This window comes from Oreochromis aureus, linkage group 11 (genome assembly GCF_013358895.1).
Source record: "Oreochromis aureus strain Israel breed Guangdong linkage group 11, ZZ_aureus, whole genome shotgun sequence".
Lineage (NCBI taxonomy): Eukaryota > Metazoa > Chordata > Actinopteri > Cichliformes > Cichlidae > Oreochromis > Oreochromis aureus.
This window is the reverse complement of record NC_052952.1, coordinates 17331119-17353418: the sequence shown is the minus strand read 5'-3', so window position 1 is coordinate 17353418 and position 22300 is coordinate 17331119. Positions and strand designations below refer to the sequence as shown.

Here is a 22300-nt window from a genome sequence, read left to right as displayed (position 1 = left end):
TGAAGACAGATGAGATAGTAGAACCCCCACTGTATGTGTATCCGCCTCCTGAAGCCAACGCGCCTATCTCGAAGGGTAACAGGATAGAGCTGCGACAAAGGTAGGTATTATTTGACAATATGAGTTCGCCCTGTCACCTTTGTTCCCCAGGTAGGCCCGCTGCTCACGACAGGGAGGAGAAGAACACGCTCATTACAATTCTACTGTGAGAAGGGACAAAGTCTCACAAGGCCTGCATTCATTATGCACAACATAATACAAAACAAGGCCCCATCAAAGACAAATGATACAGGTAATGTAATTAGGTGCAGAGGAATCAGATAAAAGATGTTTATTATCATGATTCATATAAAAATAGATACAAACACACACACACACACACACACATACAGGGAATAAAAGGTCCATAATCCAAGTCACAGTTTGTATACAATGCTCATGAAAATATCTTCTAAAATTTGCAGCCTCTCCTGACTTTCTACATACATATTTTGAAAAAAATAATACACAATTACATATGTATATAACCCTGCCAATTTTCTATTCTAAAATTTCCTTCCCGTCAATAAATAATCCTTGGAAAAATTCTAGTTCTTATCCTGAGTGTAACAGTTGCAGATGCGTTAGAATAAACCATCGGGTGAGATATGTTGCTTAAGGTGAACTTGGTCGTGATCAAACAGAGGAAGCTCTCACGGTGAAGAATGGATTGCATTGCTCTTGCAACTAGTGAAAACCGCACTGATTTACACTCAGGCTCTGTGATTGAAGACCCCAGTCGCCCTGAGCTTAACTGCAGGCATGTGCAAAAGCCAGCGAGACCTAAACACCACCCTCTGCCCTTCTCCTGAGTATGAAATTTTGAGAAATCATTCACCGGCAGGGCCCTCTATAAATATCAAATAAACTGATCTGGGTTGCTACAACTTTTTATGAATCACTCCAGTCTAACTCTTCAATGCTCATGCTAGTGTTTTTCCTATTTTCAGACTGCTGACTACAAACTGGTGTACTTTATTGCTGGCCATTTTCCAAAGCAAACTGTGGGCTTTTAGATTGATTACTGCATTTTCTACCTTCAAGGCAGTTTTTGGTTTTCATTCATTTTAGTAGGATATGAAAATTCCCATACCTGGATTTTTGTTCTTGTGTTATTTGTTTTTATTGTAGCTATTGTTTTTTTTGTTTTGCTTTTAAAGAAACTTCTGTCAGTACATAAAACCATAAATTTATAGCCACTTACCGCATGAGCCTACTGGCAATATTTACTGCAGCAAGAGGATGAAAGCATCTCACAAAAGAGAGAAAAAAAAAATAAATCACATTAAAAACTTTAAAATACAACCACTTTCCATAGTATGATACTGTACTCAGAAACACTCTGGATCCCTTAAAACAGTCACAGTGGACAAAAAGAGTGAAAACTACACATATTTCATATTTCTCTGTGTATTTACCGCTTAAAGGGGTCATGAATTGATGGGGGTAACTATGCTCATTGTGCTAAAGATTGTCTTTAAAAATTACATAAAATACCGTGCCTGAAGTCAAGTAGCTGATGCGAGTAGCTTTGTCCATGCAACAGTATCCTCAGTAAATCTTGGCAAGCTTTGTTCTGATCAGAATAACATGTTCAGTCTGATGGGTTTTTTAAAGCACTGATGACCTTGAGCTACAGGATGGTTAACTCTGCAACCCAGCCTGTTCCCCACACAAACATCAAATATTTGTCTCCTGTTTAATCCATTCTCTGAGCTTGGTGACGCGTGTGTAGACACCAGGCTTGTTCCGACGAGCGCAGCCCTCTCCCCAGCTCACAATGCCCGCCTGGAACCACTTCCCGCTCTCTTCGAAGCACGAGAGGGGGCCTCCAGAGTCACCCTGGTGATCATGGTTGGAGGAGAATGGTTGTTAGACTGCATTTGGATGCGATCTGCCCACATCAACAAATTGTTTTTTTCCCCATGTCTTTAGGAAATGTGCACACAATCTCACCTGGCATGCGTCAACTCCTCCAGACAAGTATCCACTGCAGAGCATCCTGGAGGTGACTTGGCCTTCTGTGACCACGTCACACACGGAGTCATTGATGATTTTCACTAATGCTTTCTGTAAAATCTGTGCACCTTGACCTGCTAGAGGATGACAAAGGGATCAGTACTGTGCCACATGACCTTGCCTTCCAGTGCTGTCATAAAAAAGGTATTAACCAATGACTGTTTTTTTACAGTCACTGGTTAACGGGGTAGATTAATGTTAGCTAATGAAGGTTTAAGAGGTGACACAGGAGAGCCGACGTCTGTGTTAATATATGTATAGGGAATAAAGCAGATTAGAGAAAGGGATACAGGAAGAAGTGCAAGAGGAGTATGTCATGATTGGAGAGATTAGGAAATGGTATGGACAGTGAATGGAATGTAAAGAACAGAGTGGGTCACCAAAAAATAAATACATAAATGAATTTTTTTTAAAATTAAATTTAAAATGACTACAGTTGTTCAGAGAATCACCATTACATTTATAATACCTCCTTCTCGGAGAGCGCCCCAGCCTGTGACCCAGCAGGACATGCCTGCTGGGAAAACATGGGAGGAATCGGGTAGGCAGATGGGTTGTATGGTATTGGCAAATTGCAGAGGTTCACTGAGCTCCAGCAGAGCAATGTCATAGTCAGATGTCATTTGATTGTAAAGCGGGTGGGGGATGATTCTCTTCAATTTGCGGAACTGCACGTTGTCATGGATGTATTGGTTCTGCATGCCACTGTAGGACTGCCAGCTGGATGGATCTTTGTTCCTGCGGTAGTACAGTATCATGGAGGAAAGTTTGACATTTGTATATATTTAGGTATAAAATAGGGAAGAAATATGAGTAAGCATGGCATAATCTAATGTAATCCATTACAACAGCCCTGCAACAACATTTAAGACTTTAATCACTGCTGTTGGTTCCGTCAGCTCGACCAAAATAAATAAATTTAAAAAAAAAAAAAGTTTTGAACTGAAAACAAAAAACATCTCACATTTTTTGGTGTCACACAAAAATGACCAGACCTCTCTTACACGCTAAACAAAAACTTTTTATTTAAAAACTTCACAAATGCAGCTCCTGCTACACTCTTTAGTATTGCATTCAACTTTTAGATCGGATTAAGAAATTATTCAAAAAATAAAATGTGTAGAACTGTTAGGAATACTAAATGCTCTGTATGGCAAATATGTGAAAATAAACCCATCTCAAGCTCAGTCATGATTCAATTGTCTCAGTCTGAACAGTATGCTTAGTGCACCACCTATAGGGCACTCTGATGAAAACATTCCCAGGATACCACCACCACCAAGATTCCTTCCTGAATTGCAACAGATGCAATTTTTTGCAGAACTGAACTTTTTTCTGAACAGTTCGTATGCAACACAGAAAGAACTACAGTTGTGTATGAGTGCTACGGATCTGTGACTTACGCTGGGTTGCTGGTGACAAAACAGTGAGCGGCCGAAAGAAGCCACGTGTTAGAGATGATTGAGGCACCACAAGTCGGCCCGTTGGTTAAGAAGTGAAGGCTAACCTGCCAAGGCCACTCCCCTAGCTCAGCATTCTGCCCTCCTACGATGCGATTCAGCTTGTAAGGCCTGGTGCCACAATCTGTAATTTGACAGAAAATATAACAGAGGCAGAGAGGAAGCAAGAGAGAAAAATCAGAAACTGAGACTAAGTTAAGGCCATCATAACCCCAAACCTGGCTTCAAATGTAATAATGACTCTTTGGAATCTTAATAAGGCATACATGCGTATTAGCCGATCCAAAAAAACAAAACAAAAAAAGAAAAGAAATTAAGTTAATAAATACAGACAAAGCCTGAGGCTGAAATGTAGGAAAAAAAAACCCCCAAAAAGTTCAGAGATAACAAGAGCTGCTTTCAAAGAAAAATGAAATAAAAGCAGTCGAGGCCTGGGGCTCTTTTCTAACAGACAGCCAACATGCAGCTCAGCCCAGCCTCTCCAATCTAACCTGAATGGCAGTGAAGAGATTAGGACCATTTGCAGCAATTTTTAAAAACCCAAATCTCGCAAGGGGTGAAGCGATTAAAGCACGTCTTACCACAAATGGCCTCATCCGAGTTATCAGAGCAGTCCTGGACGCGGTCACATTCGGCATTCACCTTGTTGATACAATCTCCGTTCTTACACTTGAAGCTATAGTCAGTGCATATACTCCTATCTGTAGTGGGGTGGAGACACGTCCCAAAATGAAAACACGCTTTAACCAGTAAAACAGTATGCAATCAGAGAGGCTTCAAAGTGACGCTTGAATACACAATGCAGAGTGATTGAGGAGCTGATTGCATTGATTGGACATATTGATTGGGGTTCAGGTCTAATATCCCTCTTTATTCACAGAAGTGAAAATCAAAAGGAAACGCAAGGGTGCCCCCTGTGTGTGTCTGAGTGAGCGAAAGGGAAGCTGATAAAGAGCGAAGTACAGAGTAGGAGGGAATGAAACAAAAAGAAACACAAAGCTAACATCAAATGTTTCGGGTTAAGAAACAGGTCATCAGAGAAACGTCTTTGTTAAACTGCTATAACTGCTGAGCTGTGGATGAAGGTTCATTATTTAATGGTTTGTGTAAGATGCTTAAAAACAAACAACCCAAATAAATCATTAATGTTGGCGGGATTTTTAAGGGAAGAGAATAACAGAAGACACTCACCAGTTTTACAACCAACCTCATCGCTCCCATCTTTGCAGTCTTGCTTATCATCACACTGAACACTCTGTGGCAAACAAACCCCGTTCCCACACTGGAACTCATTTTGGGCACAACCTTGAGGCAATAGAACACAAGATGAAGAAATTGCAATAAAATTTTAAAATAAATAAATAAAAACTTGAACAAAAGACAATCTAATGAGTTCTAGAAGGACATTAGTGGTGCAGCCACAGGAGCCATTAACATCTGCCTCCAGAGTTCTTGCATGTATTGTATATGATTAAGTATCTGACAGGACGCTGGGTAAACTGGGCAAGGCTTCAAACAACTCCATTCTAGATAGAATAATGAGCGTACACAGCCAAGTCGTCACTGGCCGTAGTAGTAGTGGTGATGGACTTTTAATGTTAACACAATTAGCACAGCAAATAGGCTAAATAGGGTTTTTGCATTTCCTAAAGAGTCCTCAAAGAGGTGGGAATACTTACCGCACATTTTCTCATCACTTCCATCCCCACAGTCGTTGACACGATCACATACCCAGAGTTTCGGTTTACACATACCATTACTGCAATGGAACTGGTCCGTATCGCAACCTGAAACAACAGAAATTTCAACAATTCATCTTAAGAAGATGTATATATGAATGACTGGGAAATGAGACATTACAAATAAAGATGCCAAAAGAAGTAGTTCTGAGGAATAAAGGTAAGAAAAGCAGGGCAGGGATGAGGGTGAACTTACTGCACTGCCTCTCATCGCTCATGTCACCACAGTCATTCCAGCCATCACACTTCAATTTCCGGTCGATGCACAGGCCATTGGTGCAGGAAAACCGGTCAGGGCAAGCTTATCCCATAACACATAGAAAACATGGGTGGGGGTGGGGGTACAGTGACAATTTGAGCAAAACAGAGTTATGCATGTTCACAAGACGAGTCATGCTGCCAATGCTTGTCCCTGTTGATCAGAGCAATTATAAATCCATTTTGGTCAAACTTGGAGACCACAAAGAGTGGAGAGTATTGAAAGTGACGTGCTCCTGACTGACAGTGACAAATAAAATGGAGTCAGTAAATAAGCTCTTCAGTGATTAGACTCACTCTTGAGTTTCCCTGCCACAGATGCGAAAGCATGAACACTGAACAGCTCCGTTTGACTACCGGTCAGTTACCATCGATCAACACTGTTACCGTGCAGTCTCACAGCCGTCACTGTCACATTGTGACAGACATTTCACTCATAACACAACATGTTGTGTAAACTGAGATGAGAGACAAGACTTACGGTTTGAAGGATCATAGGAACTGTACACTGCACTGAAGCCTTTGTCAGTGTGAGACTGATCAGAGTGGAAATTAACCACTAGAACGTTGGTGTCAGAGGTCAAAGACAGTGATGCGACTTCTCCACAATACCTGGAACACAAAAGCAAAATTCAGTTTAAGTTTCGGATAGGGTTTTGGTAGCTTTGGTGAAAAAGTAATTGCTCAGATTATGAGGAGGCAGCACAAGACAGAAAAGTAAATAAACAAGGAAAATACACAAGGCAGTCAAAGCAGACCAGGAAGTAAGGAAACAGAGTTTTGTTAACAGATATATACATATGCGTAGATATAGTACACATATCAGCCAACATTAGTATTAACCTGAGTGGTATTGGCCTATTAGCAAAGAAAATTACTTCTCCACGACCATCACTGTAACTCACTGATCACAAAACTCATAGGTTTGAAATTATGGGAACAAAACAGCACATGGGAGAAATTCACCTTCTATATGCCATAAAAGAATCCCAGAAAGGCTTTTTTGAAAAACATATTTATCTGATATTTTTAGATGAAAATACTGCTTATCTCTCCTCACGTGATAAAGCTATAAAAACCACATGATTGTAACTGGTCAGAGGTAATTACGCTATTGGTGCATCATGATGTCACAGGTTGATAGGATACACACCAAATGTGCACCTGTTAATGCCACATTTTAGTTTTCGTATTCTAATAATATTTCTTTGTGGCCTCGGCACAATGAGGAAAACAAACAAACAAAAAGGCATCAGAATCAACTTTGTGTTATTTTGGACATCAATATGAGGAACTGAATCTCTTACTTGTTTCCCATAATTTCCACATAGTCTTTGTGACAGAAACGCGTGTCCACCCCAGGCTCTTTCATGCGAAACATGGTGAACCTCAACCGTACTTTGCTCCCAGGAGCGACCTGTAATACAAAAGAATAGCTGATTGTCTTTTTTCCCCCTTCACACACAGAACTAAGATACGCACCAAGCCACAGATATCGTGGAACTGAGCGCGCACACACACACACACACACACTACATGCACACCAACAAACTCAACCGAACACACAAAACACTGCAGCCCAGCTAGAACTGCAGCAGAAACAGCAGTCTGACAGATGAAGATAGAAGAGGTACTGAGCAGTAGTGCTGCCTCAGCATCTCTCTCATGGCAGGCTAAGCATGGTGAAGGAGGAGGAGGAGCAGGGGGTGTGTGTGGGTAAAGGTTCAAGCAGAGGAGGGGCTGGGGAAAGGCGGAGCGGTACATACCGTGATGGTCCAACTGCAGTTTTTACGAGGAGGATAAAAGCTTGGGTAAAGTGGGGAGGTGAAGTTTCCCTCTTTTTGAGAAAGGCTGCCACCACACTTAACTGAAATGAACATGTCATACATTTAGATTCTTACAAAATAGAGTTTGTGTCATGGATTTAAGTGTAAAGGTAATTAAAGGCACATGATGCATGTCTGCTTTTTTACCATCAGCCTTGGGGATCGCCCTGTACGAGGCTTGGAAACCAGGCTTCTCAGCATCAGTCTCAGCTATAAAGTTAATCAGCATGATGTTGTTAGATGACACAACCTCCAGAGGGTTAGAAGGAGGCCTCTGACCACACTTCCTGTGAACCAAGGAGAAGCGGTAAAGCAGCAAGGTAAATAAAATTGATTATGATTTGGGAATCCAAAAAACAGTCTGAAAACAGGAAAGACAACCGTGAAGCCAAGTCATGTGTCTGATGCATTTACTGACTGGAGATTGCCCTCTCTTAGTTGGAGCACTCAAACGTAACTGTATGCAATTTTAGCCAGAAGCACTAAAACACCGATAAAGCAAACAGATTTAAAATGCTTCATAGAAAAAAAAAAAAAAATAATAATAATAATAATAATAATTTGAGAAGAAATCAATAGATAAGCAGTGGGAAGTGGAGAAAGAAAATGAAGAAGAGAGAGAGATGGACAGAAATTGCTTAGGCCGACTTTCAAAGTCAAACAACAGGGACATTAGCAAAAATGTTTTAGCATGGCTCTGCTGGCAGCAGAGCCACGGAGGTGTGAATGACGCTGCAAGAGCAGCAATACATCTACCCTCAGTAGAATAATGTCATTACAGAGTATTATATTATGGCTCTCATAAACCTCATGTCACCTTGGATAAAGCTGATCACTCAATAGTATTATAAAAATTGTATGCATCACTTGGTAACATGCATTTGTTTGGCAGTGGCTTCTGGGTTTGAAATTCCCTGCAGCTACAACTGATGTTGCATTCAGGAGCTTGTAGTTTCAGAATCATATCCATCCCACTGATCACAAAGTGCAATTACAGACAGTGCTGTAGCAGATTTCAGGGTGGCACCTTTCACACGTTTGAAAGGAGAGGTCCCTTTTGAGCCAACTCAATCTCACCAAGGTCTCAGAAGTTGACAATAAACGGGACATATAGCACTAAAGGCTTTCAGAGCCCCCAAAAAATGTAATCAAAAATCCAGTGAAAGGATTGGAGTGGAACATGTTCCACCTACAGGAAAGAAAATATTTGTTCAGATATCCTTTTGCAACCTTTAATTCAAACATAAAGTAACCAGTTCTCTTCTGTGAATCTCTTTGATCGGGACTAAAAAGACAAATGTTGGTAGAAATCCTCCTACCAAGGTTTACGGCAATACTACAGTTTAACTCATGTACTGTAGAAACAAAAGCCCAATTTACTGGTTTACTTTTTGTCACCTTATCTGTATTAGTCATGACAAAATGTGGTCCTGAAGACACACAGCATAGTGGGAACTACTACAAACACAGTTTTTGGTAATTTATCAGGCAAATAGACAGGTGTGTCTGTGGAAAAATGCACAGCAGACCTCTATGAAAAGTGCACAATTGACCACCATTTATACTAATGGGCTGAAAAGCCAACATGTTGATAGGTGTTATGGCTTATTTGATATCATACTTCATATTTGATCACAATTTTTGTATTTTTTTAAATAATGGAATTTCTTTCACAGGGAATACGGCAGCGAAAACAAAAAGACATTTAGCTAGTAAATAGTATAGTGGCATCATCCTTTAATTTCCTTTAATAAAGAATCATTATTATTACTCCTACCACAAACCTTCTCGATATTTACACCACTACTTACTTTGTAATGGCCTGAGAATCGTCTGGACTCAAAGAGTCATAGATGTAGACAAAGTCGTCTGAGCAGTCATCCTCAATGTAGAAATAAAGGAAATTGACAATTATAACGTTTTCCTCCGAGGCTCGGATTTGCCACTGACACCGTGACTTAGGGGGGTAGCTCGTGGGGTACCCTGGAGATGAAAAATTCTGGGGATTTGTGTCAGCTTCCAGACGGTAGAAACAATCATCTGGGAATGAGAACAGTGGTTAAATCAGAGTGTGCAGGGACATGTGGCACTAGGAAACAGCCAAAAGAAAACAATCATCATCATGGCCTGTAGTGACTTTGTAAAACACATTTACACAAATATTGTAAATAAATGAATAGATTTTTGCCTGAAGAAATAACTCATCTGTAGTTAGTTCTATACCGTCATTTGATGTTAACGTGAGGACGGCAATTACGGTAATTCCAAATAATACATTGAAGGTTATAACCCATCAGACGGAGTCAAAGAAAAGTGGCTCACTTTTGCCTGATACTCCGTTCTCAATCTCTGACTAGAGCAGCAGCACATGTACAGTACAGGCTAGACCAGCCATTCGTTACAGACTGGCAGGAGTGTGAGCATCTAGCCAGCTGGAAAATTACAACTGCGAGTGATTGAAATGGGACATGCGGTACTCACTGGCTCTTGGGTCCCTGGCCATACGAGAATCCGTGACTAGAGACAGAGAGAGGGGGTGGGTGACAGAGAAACAGAAGGAAAGGTAAGAATGGGTCACTAAAGTTGGGAGGCTGATAGAATTTGATGCATGAGCCTAAAATATTTGGGTTGCACATTTTCTGTTCCATTTCCCTGCGGTTAAGGGAACCGGTGATGGTGTGTAGCGCTTTCTGCTCCATCTCACCTTGCCCTACAGCAGCAACTCATACATCTCTGTCTAACTATCTGGGACAGCAACATCAAATCATACCCACAGAAATCATTTTTAAAGGAGGACTGAAACCACTGAGTCACAGGGCCAGCACTTGGCTGGTGGCCAGGATGTGGACAAATGCAACGTGAATGCTGAGAAGACAGAAGGAAGAAAAATGGCTGTCTCGAGTGAGGCCAGGCCCCAGCTAATATCATTAGAGGATCCAAACAGCATAAAATGTGCAATCTCAGATGCAGCACAAGCTGAGAGGTCTGGCTTATCAGTTATCATCTTATCAGCACAACTCAAAGCAAGCCCCTGTAATATAAATACAAAGCAAACAGAATACCAATTTGGATAGCATACAACAGTAATGTTATTCTGATCTGTATTCACAAAGCTTTATCTTTCTTGATTTTTAAATAAGAAATACTAAAACCATCTAGGGCAACACCAATGTGCCCATTGTCTGCCCTCTCGTGACCCCTCCCTCCTCCCCAACCACCAGACCCTGGTGTTACATACGTGATGCAGTGACTTCACGGATCTTGACATCCGGGGCAGTTGCCAAGCGGCTTTGCCTGATGCCATGCTCCAGTGCATCCAAGATCCGCTCCTCTGAAACATCTGGTATCATCTCCAGGTCGCTGTGTGGAATGTTGAACTGAGACCAGTAGTAGGCTCTCACGCCCTCACTGGTGTAAGCAGACAAACAGAAATGGAATGAAAGAAACAGACTTGAGCATTCAAAAATGAGATGAACATGTGCCTCACAAAAGGTGAACTAATACAACGTAAAAAGCGAAATACCAAAAGATAAAATGGCTAATATTAGTAGTTACTGCTACTGGCCATTAATTTATATATTACTACAAGCATAGCTCCAGGTGGTATTAACATATTAGACCACATTGAATCCTGTAATGCTAGCAAGAACAAAAAACCTTTGTGCAAAACAACCATTTTCTTCCTTTTTTTTGGACATCAAACCTAATCAAGCACTGTAGCGGACTGTTCGCCACTCCTTAAAAAAATAGAGGAACTCAAGATCACAACAGTACCTGAATGCAGTGACTACAGATTTGGTGTAGTATTTTTCAAGGATTGGATCTTTCTTTAGATAGTTCCCCAGCTGTGGAGAGACAATGTATTCCACTTAACATTTACAAGATCTGTGCATGTGTTCATATTCAACATATAAATGGCATACATCATAAACATGTATACTAAGTTCAAAGCTAGGGCCCATAATGTTAAAAAGAAAAAAAAAAAGAAAATGTTAGAGCTGACAAGGTCTCATTTATGCAGTTAGTGATAAGAGCTGAAACAAAAGCTTCCTTTTTATAAATTATATTTGACTGAAAACAGCAAAAAGACAGACGGAGAAATACTTTGGTCTTTCTGAAAACTACATACTCATTTTTTTTATTTTTTTTTTAACTGATCACAAGGTTGGTGGTTCAATCCCTGGCTGCTCCCAGCCTGCATGTCAAACATCCTAGGGCGAGATACTATTCCCAAGTTGCTCTCCGATGCATCCATCGGAGTATGAATGTATATGAATGTTAGACAGAAAGCACTCACTTAGAAAAAGCATAGAAAAAAAGTACTTGTATGAATGGCTGAATGAGGCAAGTTGTATAAAGCGCTTTAAGTGCTCAGGTAGAGTAGAAAAGTGCTATATAAGAACGGGTCCATTTAGCATTTTGAATTAGATACTGAGGGAAAGAAAATGCTGGAAAGTTGGGCTACTTTTTGATGAGTAGACTGCAGAGTCTTTTAAAAAGTCAGAATGGGGAGAATAATGAGTTCAACGATTTTATAATGTATTTCAATGAAAAACTTCAGGACTTCATCACCTGCAGTGTGCCATAATAAAAATATTCAGAAACTCCAGGGAAGATCTAAAACCAGTATGAATGGCTGCGATCTCTAATTTCTCAAGTGGCATCAAAACACAGACGATTTAGTGACTCGCGTCAGAAAAACGCAGCCTTCTCCAAGTCCGAGCTCATTTAAGATGGACTGACGGGACTGGGATTCTCTCCTGTGTGCTGACAAATCAAAACTTGGGAATTGCTCTTGGAGTACCTCGACACCACATCAGTCTATTGAAAAAAATTACAAGAAAAATAAAACAAAGGGGGTTCTGAACAGCTAGAATCCTATATCAAGCAAAAATTAGCAAACACTTGCTTTCTAAACTACAGCTTCCTCAGGACACTCAGTGTGCTGGTAAAAAGAGAGATGATGCAATACAGTGGTAAACGTGATTGTGTATCTTAAAAAAACATGTTGCTTGCATCAAATTCAAAGTGTGTGTAGATTTTCATAAATATTCTCACTTACAGCATGTAATTTGCTTTCTTGGTTCTATTTTAGTTTAAATATAAGGGTTCAGTGATATGCAAATGAGTGCATTATCCGTTGTCTAGATTTTACTCGGCATCCTTTCCAACTTTTTTTGGAACCGGGGTTGCGCATCGCAAAGCTTTCATCCAATTGTCTAGTCATCTAATATTCTTGTCCAGCACTTCCACTCTAATTCTCATCTAACACCCTCACTTATGTAGCTTTCAGTGAGAAAGTGTGCGCTTGATGGGTTTGAGGGAGGGCTTTTTGTTATCAACATTCTCCTAAGTGGTGCTACAAACATCTCCACTGCCTCCAATAATAGGAGATGCTGTTGAGGGAATTACTCAGGGAATGCACAGAGTTTTATTCCACCCACGCAAATGTGCCCTTTAGCGCTTTCTGTGCACTGGGATGGACATATTTAAAAAAGCATTTCCTCAATGGCAAACAACATTCAGTGCTAATCCTTAACAAGAGCACTCAAAACTCTGCTCAAAATAGTTAACAATAACAATGCACATGACAGAAAGGGAACAAAACTGGGGGTCAGACTTACAACTGTCTCCAATTTTTCTGCCAGAGCCTGGAATTCTGGGCTGCTGGTGTCCTCCAGGTTTTGGTCATAAGGTTGATTAACCAGCTTCATATGCCCGCTAAAAACCGGTACTGATTGACGGAGCTGCTTACTGAGGGCGGCATCTGAATCAGCATCTTTAACTTGGAAGAGAAGCAGATGAGAGTTAAGTGTTTGATCAACAAAATGCAATGAGATGGTTGCTTCTGATGAAAGGGGGAAAGTTTTCAACAGGCCTTGAAGCACTAGCTGAGGCTGTACAGTGCAATCTTATGCTGTGACGACAGTTTGCTTCTCAGGGCAATTAAAACAGTCAGTCGAATCAAGACGGTGTTTATCAAGACTTCAGAAGCCTTTTTATCAGGCTCCGTATGTGTAAATGACAAGAAAGCTGCGCCATGGTCTCTGTGACATTTTTCTCCTTTGCGTTATTAAAAAGAACGTCAGAGCTGTCAAACAGGCTAACACTAATGGGAAATTACAAAACCCAAACAAGCCACTCTTGCACTCACATCCAAAGAGCTGTGCCTTCACAGCAAGTGTAAATGATCCACTTCTCTGTTTATCATGCTCTAAAAGGTTTGGCAGTAAGCAATGTTAACAACGCAACTATCTATTTACATTCTGTCAAGGACAACTCTGATTTTCGGACAGATCGTCTGCGCACAATGTCCAGCTTGTCTTCATCTTGAATTTATCAAGCATATCAAAGCACGCACGCCAAGCACCCACCCTGGATGGCATATTCAAAGAAAGCTTTTAATACTCACAGACAAAAAACCAAATGAGGAAAGCTGCGATGGCTGAAAGGATTAGAAGTGCCACAACAACACCAATCACGATGCCAGTCTTGCTCTTTGGTGGTGCCTTCTCTTTTTGGTTTATAAAGTCGATCCGCTCATGTTTGCTGTGATCCTGATGCAGAAAGAGAATAAAAAAAACACAGTGAGCAAACAGAAAGGAAGCCACATTGTCAGTGCAGACAACATTTACACCGCGAGCTACAGAGAAATATTTAGTTTTTCCTAAACCTTAAAATAGTGACCAAAATTCATCCGTAAGAAGTGGGTCTTTAAAACAGACTGTAGAGAAGATGGGCATAGCCTCTGGGTCTGAAAAATGAAGCCAATGTATCCTAATGGCCAGCTAGTTCTCTCTGGTCAGCAGTATAGAAGTCTATTAGAGAATTACTGTACTGCTCATTTGATTGATACTGAATAAAGGTTTTCCTAATTAGCTTATGGTCTTTATTGTTAGTTAGTTTCATAAAAACTACTTGTTGACATTATAAATAATGGTGCCATTTAGAGGATGATGTCATTTAGGGTGTGGCACTGCATGTAGTGCCTATAGTGTTTAATGGCAGATTTTTGTCTGCACAAGTCAAATCTCTGTATGTAATATACAGACTACTATGATCAATACATGTTTTTGACTTTTGCATGGAGTGGTATTGTGGTGGGGCATGGCCTGTGGTGCCGTGCAGCGAAAGTGGACGCACCTGCACGGCATCCGCAATCATGCCCCGCCAACTTAAAGATTTAACTGGGTCCTGCAGTATTGTTGTTGTCGTCTGTGTGGCTGGCAGCGAGAGAGAGCTGCAGCCAACTGTGTGTATACAGCAAATAAACGATGCTGCAAAGCATGAAGGTGCACCCAGGTCTGCTGTGGGTTTGTTGTAGGTTACTATTTTTGCCTCTGGCTATTATCTTCTCCATCTATGGTTCAAACCTACCATTTCTATGAAATTTTGAAAATGTAGATTCAAAGTGATTTTTATACTTTTAATTACAGAAACAACTTTGCAAACTCATTAATCCCTCAACGGAAGTGAAAAGCACATCTGTGAGTTCTTCAAGCTTTACTTTTTAATCTTTTTAAACTTCATATGTTTCATTGTTTGTCATGAAGAAGTGAGCTCCCTGTATACAAGGTAGAAAAAACGGTTTTATTCCAAGTAATATGTTGCTGCAATGCAACAGTTACATGTGTTGTGAAACACTTTGGACTACTTTCCAGGAGTGACAAGTTCAGACAGGTGACTTGTTTTTAAATCAAGTCACCTGACAAAACCAGTTTAGTAACTGTGCCTTCTTTATTCACGCAGCAGCACACATGCTTTACATTCAGAAATTCAGCATGATAACCAAGATAAAACATCATAATATGGACATGTGCTTCAGGGTGTGTGTGTTCGCTGCCGATACTGTATGAAAGTCTGTTACCAATCTCGCTCAAGTGGGTGGACAGAGAGAAAGGTTTTAGGCCTGTTAGTAATCAACACACAATGAATTCAGTGCCAGTAGCCCCTGAGTGAAGAAGCCAGAGTGCCATTAGGGATGGAGAATCACTTTGGTATTAAATCAATTTGTCAGATGTGCTGCCCCTTAAGATGGGGGCTCAATTACATGAGTCTAGATGATAACTCATGGCAATTAAGGCCTATTCTTGCCCAGCTAGGGCTTCCACACATGCTTTCTAATTGGAATCTGCAACAGCAATCATGGGCTAAAATGAGGGGAATCATTAGATATGGGGTCAGCAAGTGCTCCAGGGTCTCTCTTTATTAGTCACCCTGATCATAGCCTAATAAAACTATTACATACTTTTCATCATATTCTATTCTTCGCTAGAAGAAGGAAATACTCTCTCATTCTGAATGTGCAGCATTTTTTTAAATACCAACTCAGTGAGCTATGCCATCCTAAATGACTGTAGGCCATCAGTCAACACTGAACTATGAAGATGTTGGCAGAAACTAATGTAGCCTAGTTGATGTGCAGGTTTACAGCGTATACCTGCTAAGAAAGCTCTGGCATTTAAATATGCCTACTTAAAAATGCAGAAGCATACTTAACAACACAGCCTTGCAACAGAACGTCAACCTTCAAAGACACAAGCACTCAAGCTTCTGTGTGAGCATACCACACAAAAGTGAGAGCGCACCAGTTACACGGCTCGTTATTGTTGGCATCTGGTGGTAACCAACTATGGCAAGACCTCAAGGCTGTGGATATAAAACAGAAAAGAAAAAAAAAAGACAAACAAAATAAGACAGACGCAAGTGTAGAAGTATTGAAGGAAGTTACCTGTTTCCACAGCAACAGGAGATGACTCATAGTAACAAAATGGATCTTTAGCTAGCTAGCTTAGCTCAATGGTTGTCAAATGTTGCCATCTGGAACATGTAACAGGGCTTTAGAGACGCGTACTTCCAGTTTTACAAACAGTTTTTAATCCAGCAGCCATAACTAAAGTCAATTCTCAATTTCCTAGCATCAGTCCAGCTGCTCCAAGGCACAGTAAAAGCCCTTCTACAATGTTTTATTTTTCATTTTTAAGGTATTTAAGTGGGTTTTTGTGGCATGTATGGTTTTAAAGTACTTTAAACTCTTGCAAGATTTTTACCTCTCAAGCACATTGAAATTTTTATACATTGGCTTTTTTATATCATTATATCATCTATTGGACAAACTCCATTACACTACTGGCTTCAAACTTAAAAAGCTGTTAATGGTTAACAAGAAAACAAGTTTCTTTTATTAAAAAGAGACAACAAATTTCATTGTATGTGCTATATGCAATGACAATAAAGGTATTTGATTAAATCACAAGGCAAAACCCTTATAAAAAAGAAACTCACAAACAGAACTAATTAAAAAGCTGCCCATCTAGTAAACAGCATTTTATCTCTTTGATGGTTTGTATTTAGATAATCTGGTATCGGTTAATGTGTTTCAATTATTGGTTAAATATGTATAACCTAAACAGAACAAAAATATGTGTTTATGATCTATTCACCACCAGTAAAATCCAAAAAAAGGAGAAGAGAGAGGAGGAAGAGATTTGAGTGGTATGTACCAATTGCCCCATCTTTACAACCAAAGAAGGAGGAGTGCAAAAACACACACACAAAAGAACACTACAGTATGAGTAAGAAGAACAGGAGGGGTTATCAGACAGATGCATCATCTTGCCGCAGTTCAAAAGGAGCATTTGCCAAACAACTGAAGCAGCAAACACCTTTTAGCAAAGCGGAGAGTCTTTTTTTTCCTTTAGCCCCAAATTAACTTTAAAGCAGTGCAGTCATCTAATGAAGATCTAAACCATTGCCCCCAGTGTTTCAAGTTTCATGACTTTGGAGCTGCATATGGTGTGTTGCTCAAAGGACAGGTTGTCTACAGCAACACCAAACTCCATTACTGGCTTCAAACTTAAAAAGTTGTTAATGGTTAACAAGAAAACAATCTGGTTCACCACATGGGTGTTAAACATAAAATGCGAGCTGTAATTCCACAGTCGTCACTGAAGGCGTCTTTGTCGTCTAACCAGTCTTACAAGCAGGAAAGTTCATCCATGAGGTGTGGCTTCAAAGCTTACTTGTGAGCTTTTACTGTGTTTTTTAGTATATTCAAAAGCAGTTTCTTATACTTTGAGATACTACCACTTCACTTGATTGTTTTTCAAAGGACTCTATACATCTTCATTGTTGACATAATCATTTATCTAATGACTATAATAATAAATTGCTAAGAAAGGCAAAGACAAATGTTATGCAATTTGCGGTATCAACCACCACTAGTGAGGAAGGAACACACAGAACTGACAGCTGACATTTAAGCCACAGCCAAAGTGAACTGCTAAGTGGTTACAGATGGTAAGTGTAGTTTAAATAATGACATGCAAAGCCATAAATCTAAATATATATATATATGTAGCAGTTATCGTACTGCACATGTTGCTATTAACTTGTGGTACCACAAAAACATCAAAAAAAATTTGTTTTAAGTAAGTACTACGCGTTTCCAGATACACACTTCTACACACCCACTGATCCTTTAAGACTCTAAAATGGGTGTGAACAAAATTTAAGCAACATGCAAGCAGCCATGTTTCTACACCAGTGTTTGCTCACATAGGTGCCACCTGGTATTCTGTGCAATCCTATCAGATATTTAAAAAATGCCCAAGGACAGCGACGACTTTGTTCTGTTCTTTTAACTCAAGTGTAGCCCTGTGCATTTCTTAGACGTGCACTTTCTGAAATTTTTGGGGGGGCTGCAGAGTCACAGCTCCACAGTGATACAAAGCTCACAAGAGGCCAAGCATTAAGTATTGTACTGCCATACCATTGTTAGAATACTGAGGGACAATTTATATATCAAAATCAATAGACTAAAATCCAGAAATTTTTTCCCTTGCACAGCCCAAGAGGCTACATTACACACACAATACAGATCCATTGCGTTATGATAGCAGCAGCTAATACAGCCTCTAGCTGATCGCCTCGGGCAGAGACGAGTTCAGGCTGGCCACTTGTTTTTAACTCAGACACCCAGAGTTTTCTCTGTAAAACTAGTGTGCAGTCTCACTAGATGGTGACCTAAGTGACATCAATTAATGCAGATTTTTACCGAGCTCCCTCTGGAGCCACAGCAGGCTTTATGCAGCTTGTTAAACATATGCAGCAGTTAACCTTAAAATCCATAAACACGCTTCTGTCTAAAAATTATGGCTTTAACTTATATGCCTTTGGTACGGCAACCAAAAGAGCCAATCAGCACAATACAGACTGCAGCGATGTCATTAAGTTTTAGTGAGCAGACGCCTACACACATTTCTCACCTGACAATAGCTCCAAGCATACAGTGGGAAAAATGTTGAACCAGGCAGAAGGTTGGGAACAGATAATTCAACAAATCATCCCTTACTGCATCTTTCCCAGTATTGAAGGAAGAACAATACATCAGGTCGTGCCCACTGGCACATTCTGTACCCAAAGATGCAGACGCTGGCTAAAGCTGAATTATGCAATAAAGTCTGTCAGGCTGAACATTAATGACCGCATTTAAGACAGTGTAAGATTTAAGCCGTCTCCAGTTTTGTCAGCGTTAACAGGGATGTACCACTCGGTTAAGTCAAAATAAGATTTGACATCATCATCGTGTTCCCGTCACTTTTGTTGCTACGTTTTAACATGGCTGATTTGAAATGTAGGCTGAAACAGAGAGGAAAAGGCAGCACGGCCTTGCTTGAAGAATTATTTACCAACTCTGCTGAGTCACCACACAAACAGCGGACAGAGTGCATTAATCACAGTATTCCCATTTGATCCGGTATCTAAGATCAACTTCATTGTGAGTAATCAAATCTTTAAAAAAGAAAAAAAAAAAAACTTTGGGAAACTATGCAACCACCGTCTCGCTCAAGAAACAGTCTGTCATAGCTTTAAGATTAAAAAGTTAAGGTGTGGCATGTCAGCTGTGTGGCTCTGCATTGAAAACATTTCTTCTTGGGTTTTATGCATCCATCCATCTATCAATCTATCTATCTATCTATCTCCAACTCTGTCCTTGAGCATGTATACATGTCAGAGGTTCTGAGTTACTCGAGTATTTTTTACAGCACATCGGAAAAGGAAATAGGTCAGGCAGCGAGGTGGTGGTAAATATAGTAAAGATAAGAGGTCTAGATGTGACAATGTAGTAATTCTGCAGTTGCAAATGAACTACAAGCACACATTTACAAAAACTGATTTTGTTTTATCACATTTCAATATGCACACTTTTAAATTTAGAGACATTAAGAGCTTTTGCAGATTTCAAATTTTGCCACAACCCTAAAGGACTGGGTGCATTTTTTACCATCTTTATGATCAAGGCTGGACAACTACTGAACGTGTTCATACAGATGTGTCCAGGTTTACCATCTACAACAACTTCTTGTGCTTGTGTCTTGTAGATATGCGTAACATTTCAGAACTCATATAAAAGGTAGTATTTTTCTGTGTCTTAGTAGAAGCCAGAGGTCGAGTCAGAAAACACTCTTCCATTTACTTGGGTCAAATGCCATATATTGAGAGCATCCTCAACCTACACGATGGTACTGGAGATATTTCAACACATTATTAGTTAGCTCTTTCTTAATGTCATTCAATATATAGTCCCTGTTATTTACTCACAATACTCCACACAGTGAACTTGCCTGGAAGTTTGAATGTTTCTCACTAAGCTGAGAAGTTGAAGTGCTGGTGGTTTTAAGCAGCACTGACCAAAACCTTGAAACCATTAATGAATGCCTTTGCTAAGAGAAATTCACCTTTGGCTTTCTGTCACTTTTCTTTCCACCCACATGATGTACTGCTAATGCACAGAGTCTTAAACAAGACTGAATTACCGTATGAAATAAGTAGAACGGTATGGACATTTAAATAATGTATGCATGTTCCTGGAAAATTTGACCTGTAGGCTGGGCAAAGAACGCTCTCGGCAGTTTTCTCATCCTATTAGCACTGAACATGCAAGCCTGAGTAAATATTGTTCAGTAAAAAGCTTTTAATGCTAATAATAATAACTTTATTGTCAAAACTGAGGTCCTGCTCATCCGCCAGCCTCCATTCTACAAAAGCACCACACCTTTTTGCTGGGAAATCACTGGAAATGTGACGCTGCTCTGGATACTAGAATAGTTTCGTAGAAATGTGTGTGCTTCTAAGAGAAAATCTCAGGGCCTCTCTGCCAGCACAGGCTACCCAGTTTTCTGGATTGGGGCAATCTACAGTTTAGATTTTTTTTAATTCAAAGCTGTAAATGACAATCAGTTAAACTTGAAGATAATTCTAATTTCTAGTAACAGTAGCTATTCTGACAAAAGAGGACTGTCTGAGACCGTCTCAGTTTCACCACCTCTTACTGCAGGAACAGAAAACAACTCTTCTCAGGTGGTAACCAGAAATAGCTCACAGGCTTAATAATTAATCATTAATACTTGATCTGATGTTACACTAAACCTGCCTAAAAGATGCAACTTTGATTTGTAAAAAGCTGAAAAGCTGTTTGTTTGTCTTAATAACATGTCAAACACAAACTTTTGGACACTTTGCCCAAAATGAAAAACGGAGAAGGGCCCATTTTTCTACTCAAGAAGTCTCAGTTTATCCATTCATTATGATGAGGGGACATCACGTCGCTGATCCCAAGGTGGGCGAGGCCTAGAAACAAGAGTCATTTAAGACTAGATTTAGCAGAAACGCTGTCAGGTGCTAAATATACGAGGATAAAAGGTTACATTTTGCAGAGTTGTATTAGTGCCTCTTCTTGTCGTGGACACGGCCCCTAAAGAGCCTGTCAGCAGCAAGTCTAACTTCAGAAAATCTGTGCGAGTGTGAGCGCGACCAAACAGGAAACACCGAGGTAATGCTGATACCCAAGACTTAATAAATAAATAAATAAATAAATAAATAAATAAATAAATAAATAAATAAATAAATACTCGCATATCAAGTTGTACAAAACTTACATCTTTGTCATATCTGGCGGAACACATCTTCAAAGAAGGATCCAAGAGAAGTCTCACGGGATCGAGACAACCCTTTTTTGTTTTTTGTAGCTTGTTACTTTGTTCCCTTTCACAAAAATTCAGCAGAGGTTCGGACCTTGAAGCTGTAGTGTTCAGTAAAAACTAAATCAGTAAATCTTGCAGCTTTTAGACGACGAATCAAAGCTTCAGCACTCACTTCCTGAGTCGTCGAGGGCTGGGAATGCTAAAACACCTGAAACCGACTTTTTTACTCACACACCTTTAACACAAGCCACGCCCCCAAACACCTGTAGGTCCTGTCCCCACCCAAAATAGAAAGCGTGTTTCTAGTCACCTGATGCTTCTTCTTCTTCTTCTTTGTGTTTAACGGCGGTTGTCAACCAACGTAAAGGAGCATTACCGCCTCCTACTGTTCAGGAGTATGGGTCAGACAATGAGCTTACAATCTGTATTCAAAAAACAAACAAAAAAACAAAACAAAACCTTACACTCTTTCATAAACACCTATAACCTTCAGAAACCCCACCAGTTCCCTCACCTGTGCCCTACTACCCTCCAACACTCTCTTCAGATTAAATTCCCCAATTCCCCGCTCCTTCAATCTATTCTGCAGAACTTTCCTCTCCACATCATAACCCTTACACCGCAGTATTAACTAGTCACCTGATGTATAACAATTAAACTTATAACTGCCCCTATATGCTGTCCGGGAGTGCATACTAACATTTTGTTAAACCAGCTGCTTTTCTGTTTGGGGACTTTCTGAAAGAGGAAGCTTTTATTTCTTTATTTTCAAGACATGTGTTCCCCCTGCTGACCATTTAGGGAGGTTGCTGCAAAGTATTAAAAAAATCAAAAGTTAATTTTCCATAAAAATCCACCATTCTGCATTCATGTGGACTGTTTACAGAGCATAAACTCCGTGTTGTATTATTTCAAAATATAGTATGTTAGTTTATGTACTACACTCAGCATACGGGCTTTAATTTAGAATGAAT

General features: G+C 40.0%; 1 protein-coding gene across 2 annotated transcripts; it reads right to left on the bottom strand.

Moving 5' to 3' along the window:
* Window positions 1-316: 316 nt before the first annotated feature.
* On the bottom strand, window positions 317-21569 carry zmp:0000001114 (suppressor of tumorigenicity 14 protein homolog). 2 transcript variants are annotated; one of them, XM_039619844.1, is made up of 19 exons: window positions 21282-21569; window positions 13754-13898; window positions 12966-13126; window positions 11116-11186; window positions 10580-10749; window positions 9823-9858; window positions 9153-9381; window positions 7489-7628; window positions 7282-7382; window positions 6823-6932; window positions 5997-6127; window positions 5454-5558; window positions 5198-5305; window positions 4710-4823; window positions 4100-4219; window positions 3462-3642; window positions 2528-2796; window positions 1996-2132; window positions 317-1881 (listed from the first exon to the last, which is right to left on the bottom strand). In XM_039619844.1, exons 1-19 carry the CDS (start codon window positions 21306-21308, stop codon window positions 1720-1722), a joined length of 2517 nt encoding a protein of 838 aa, XP_039475778.1. In that variant the 5' UTR covers window positions 21309-21569; the 3' UTR covers window positions 317-1719. The 2 variants fall into 2 exon arrangements, with proteins under 2 accessions (XP_039475778.1, XP_031595080.1); XM_031739220.2 differs by having other exon boundaries at window positions 1996-2135; window positions 21282-21568.
* Window positions 21570-22300: the final 731 nt, after the last annotated feature.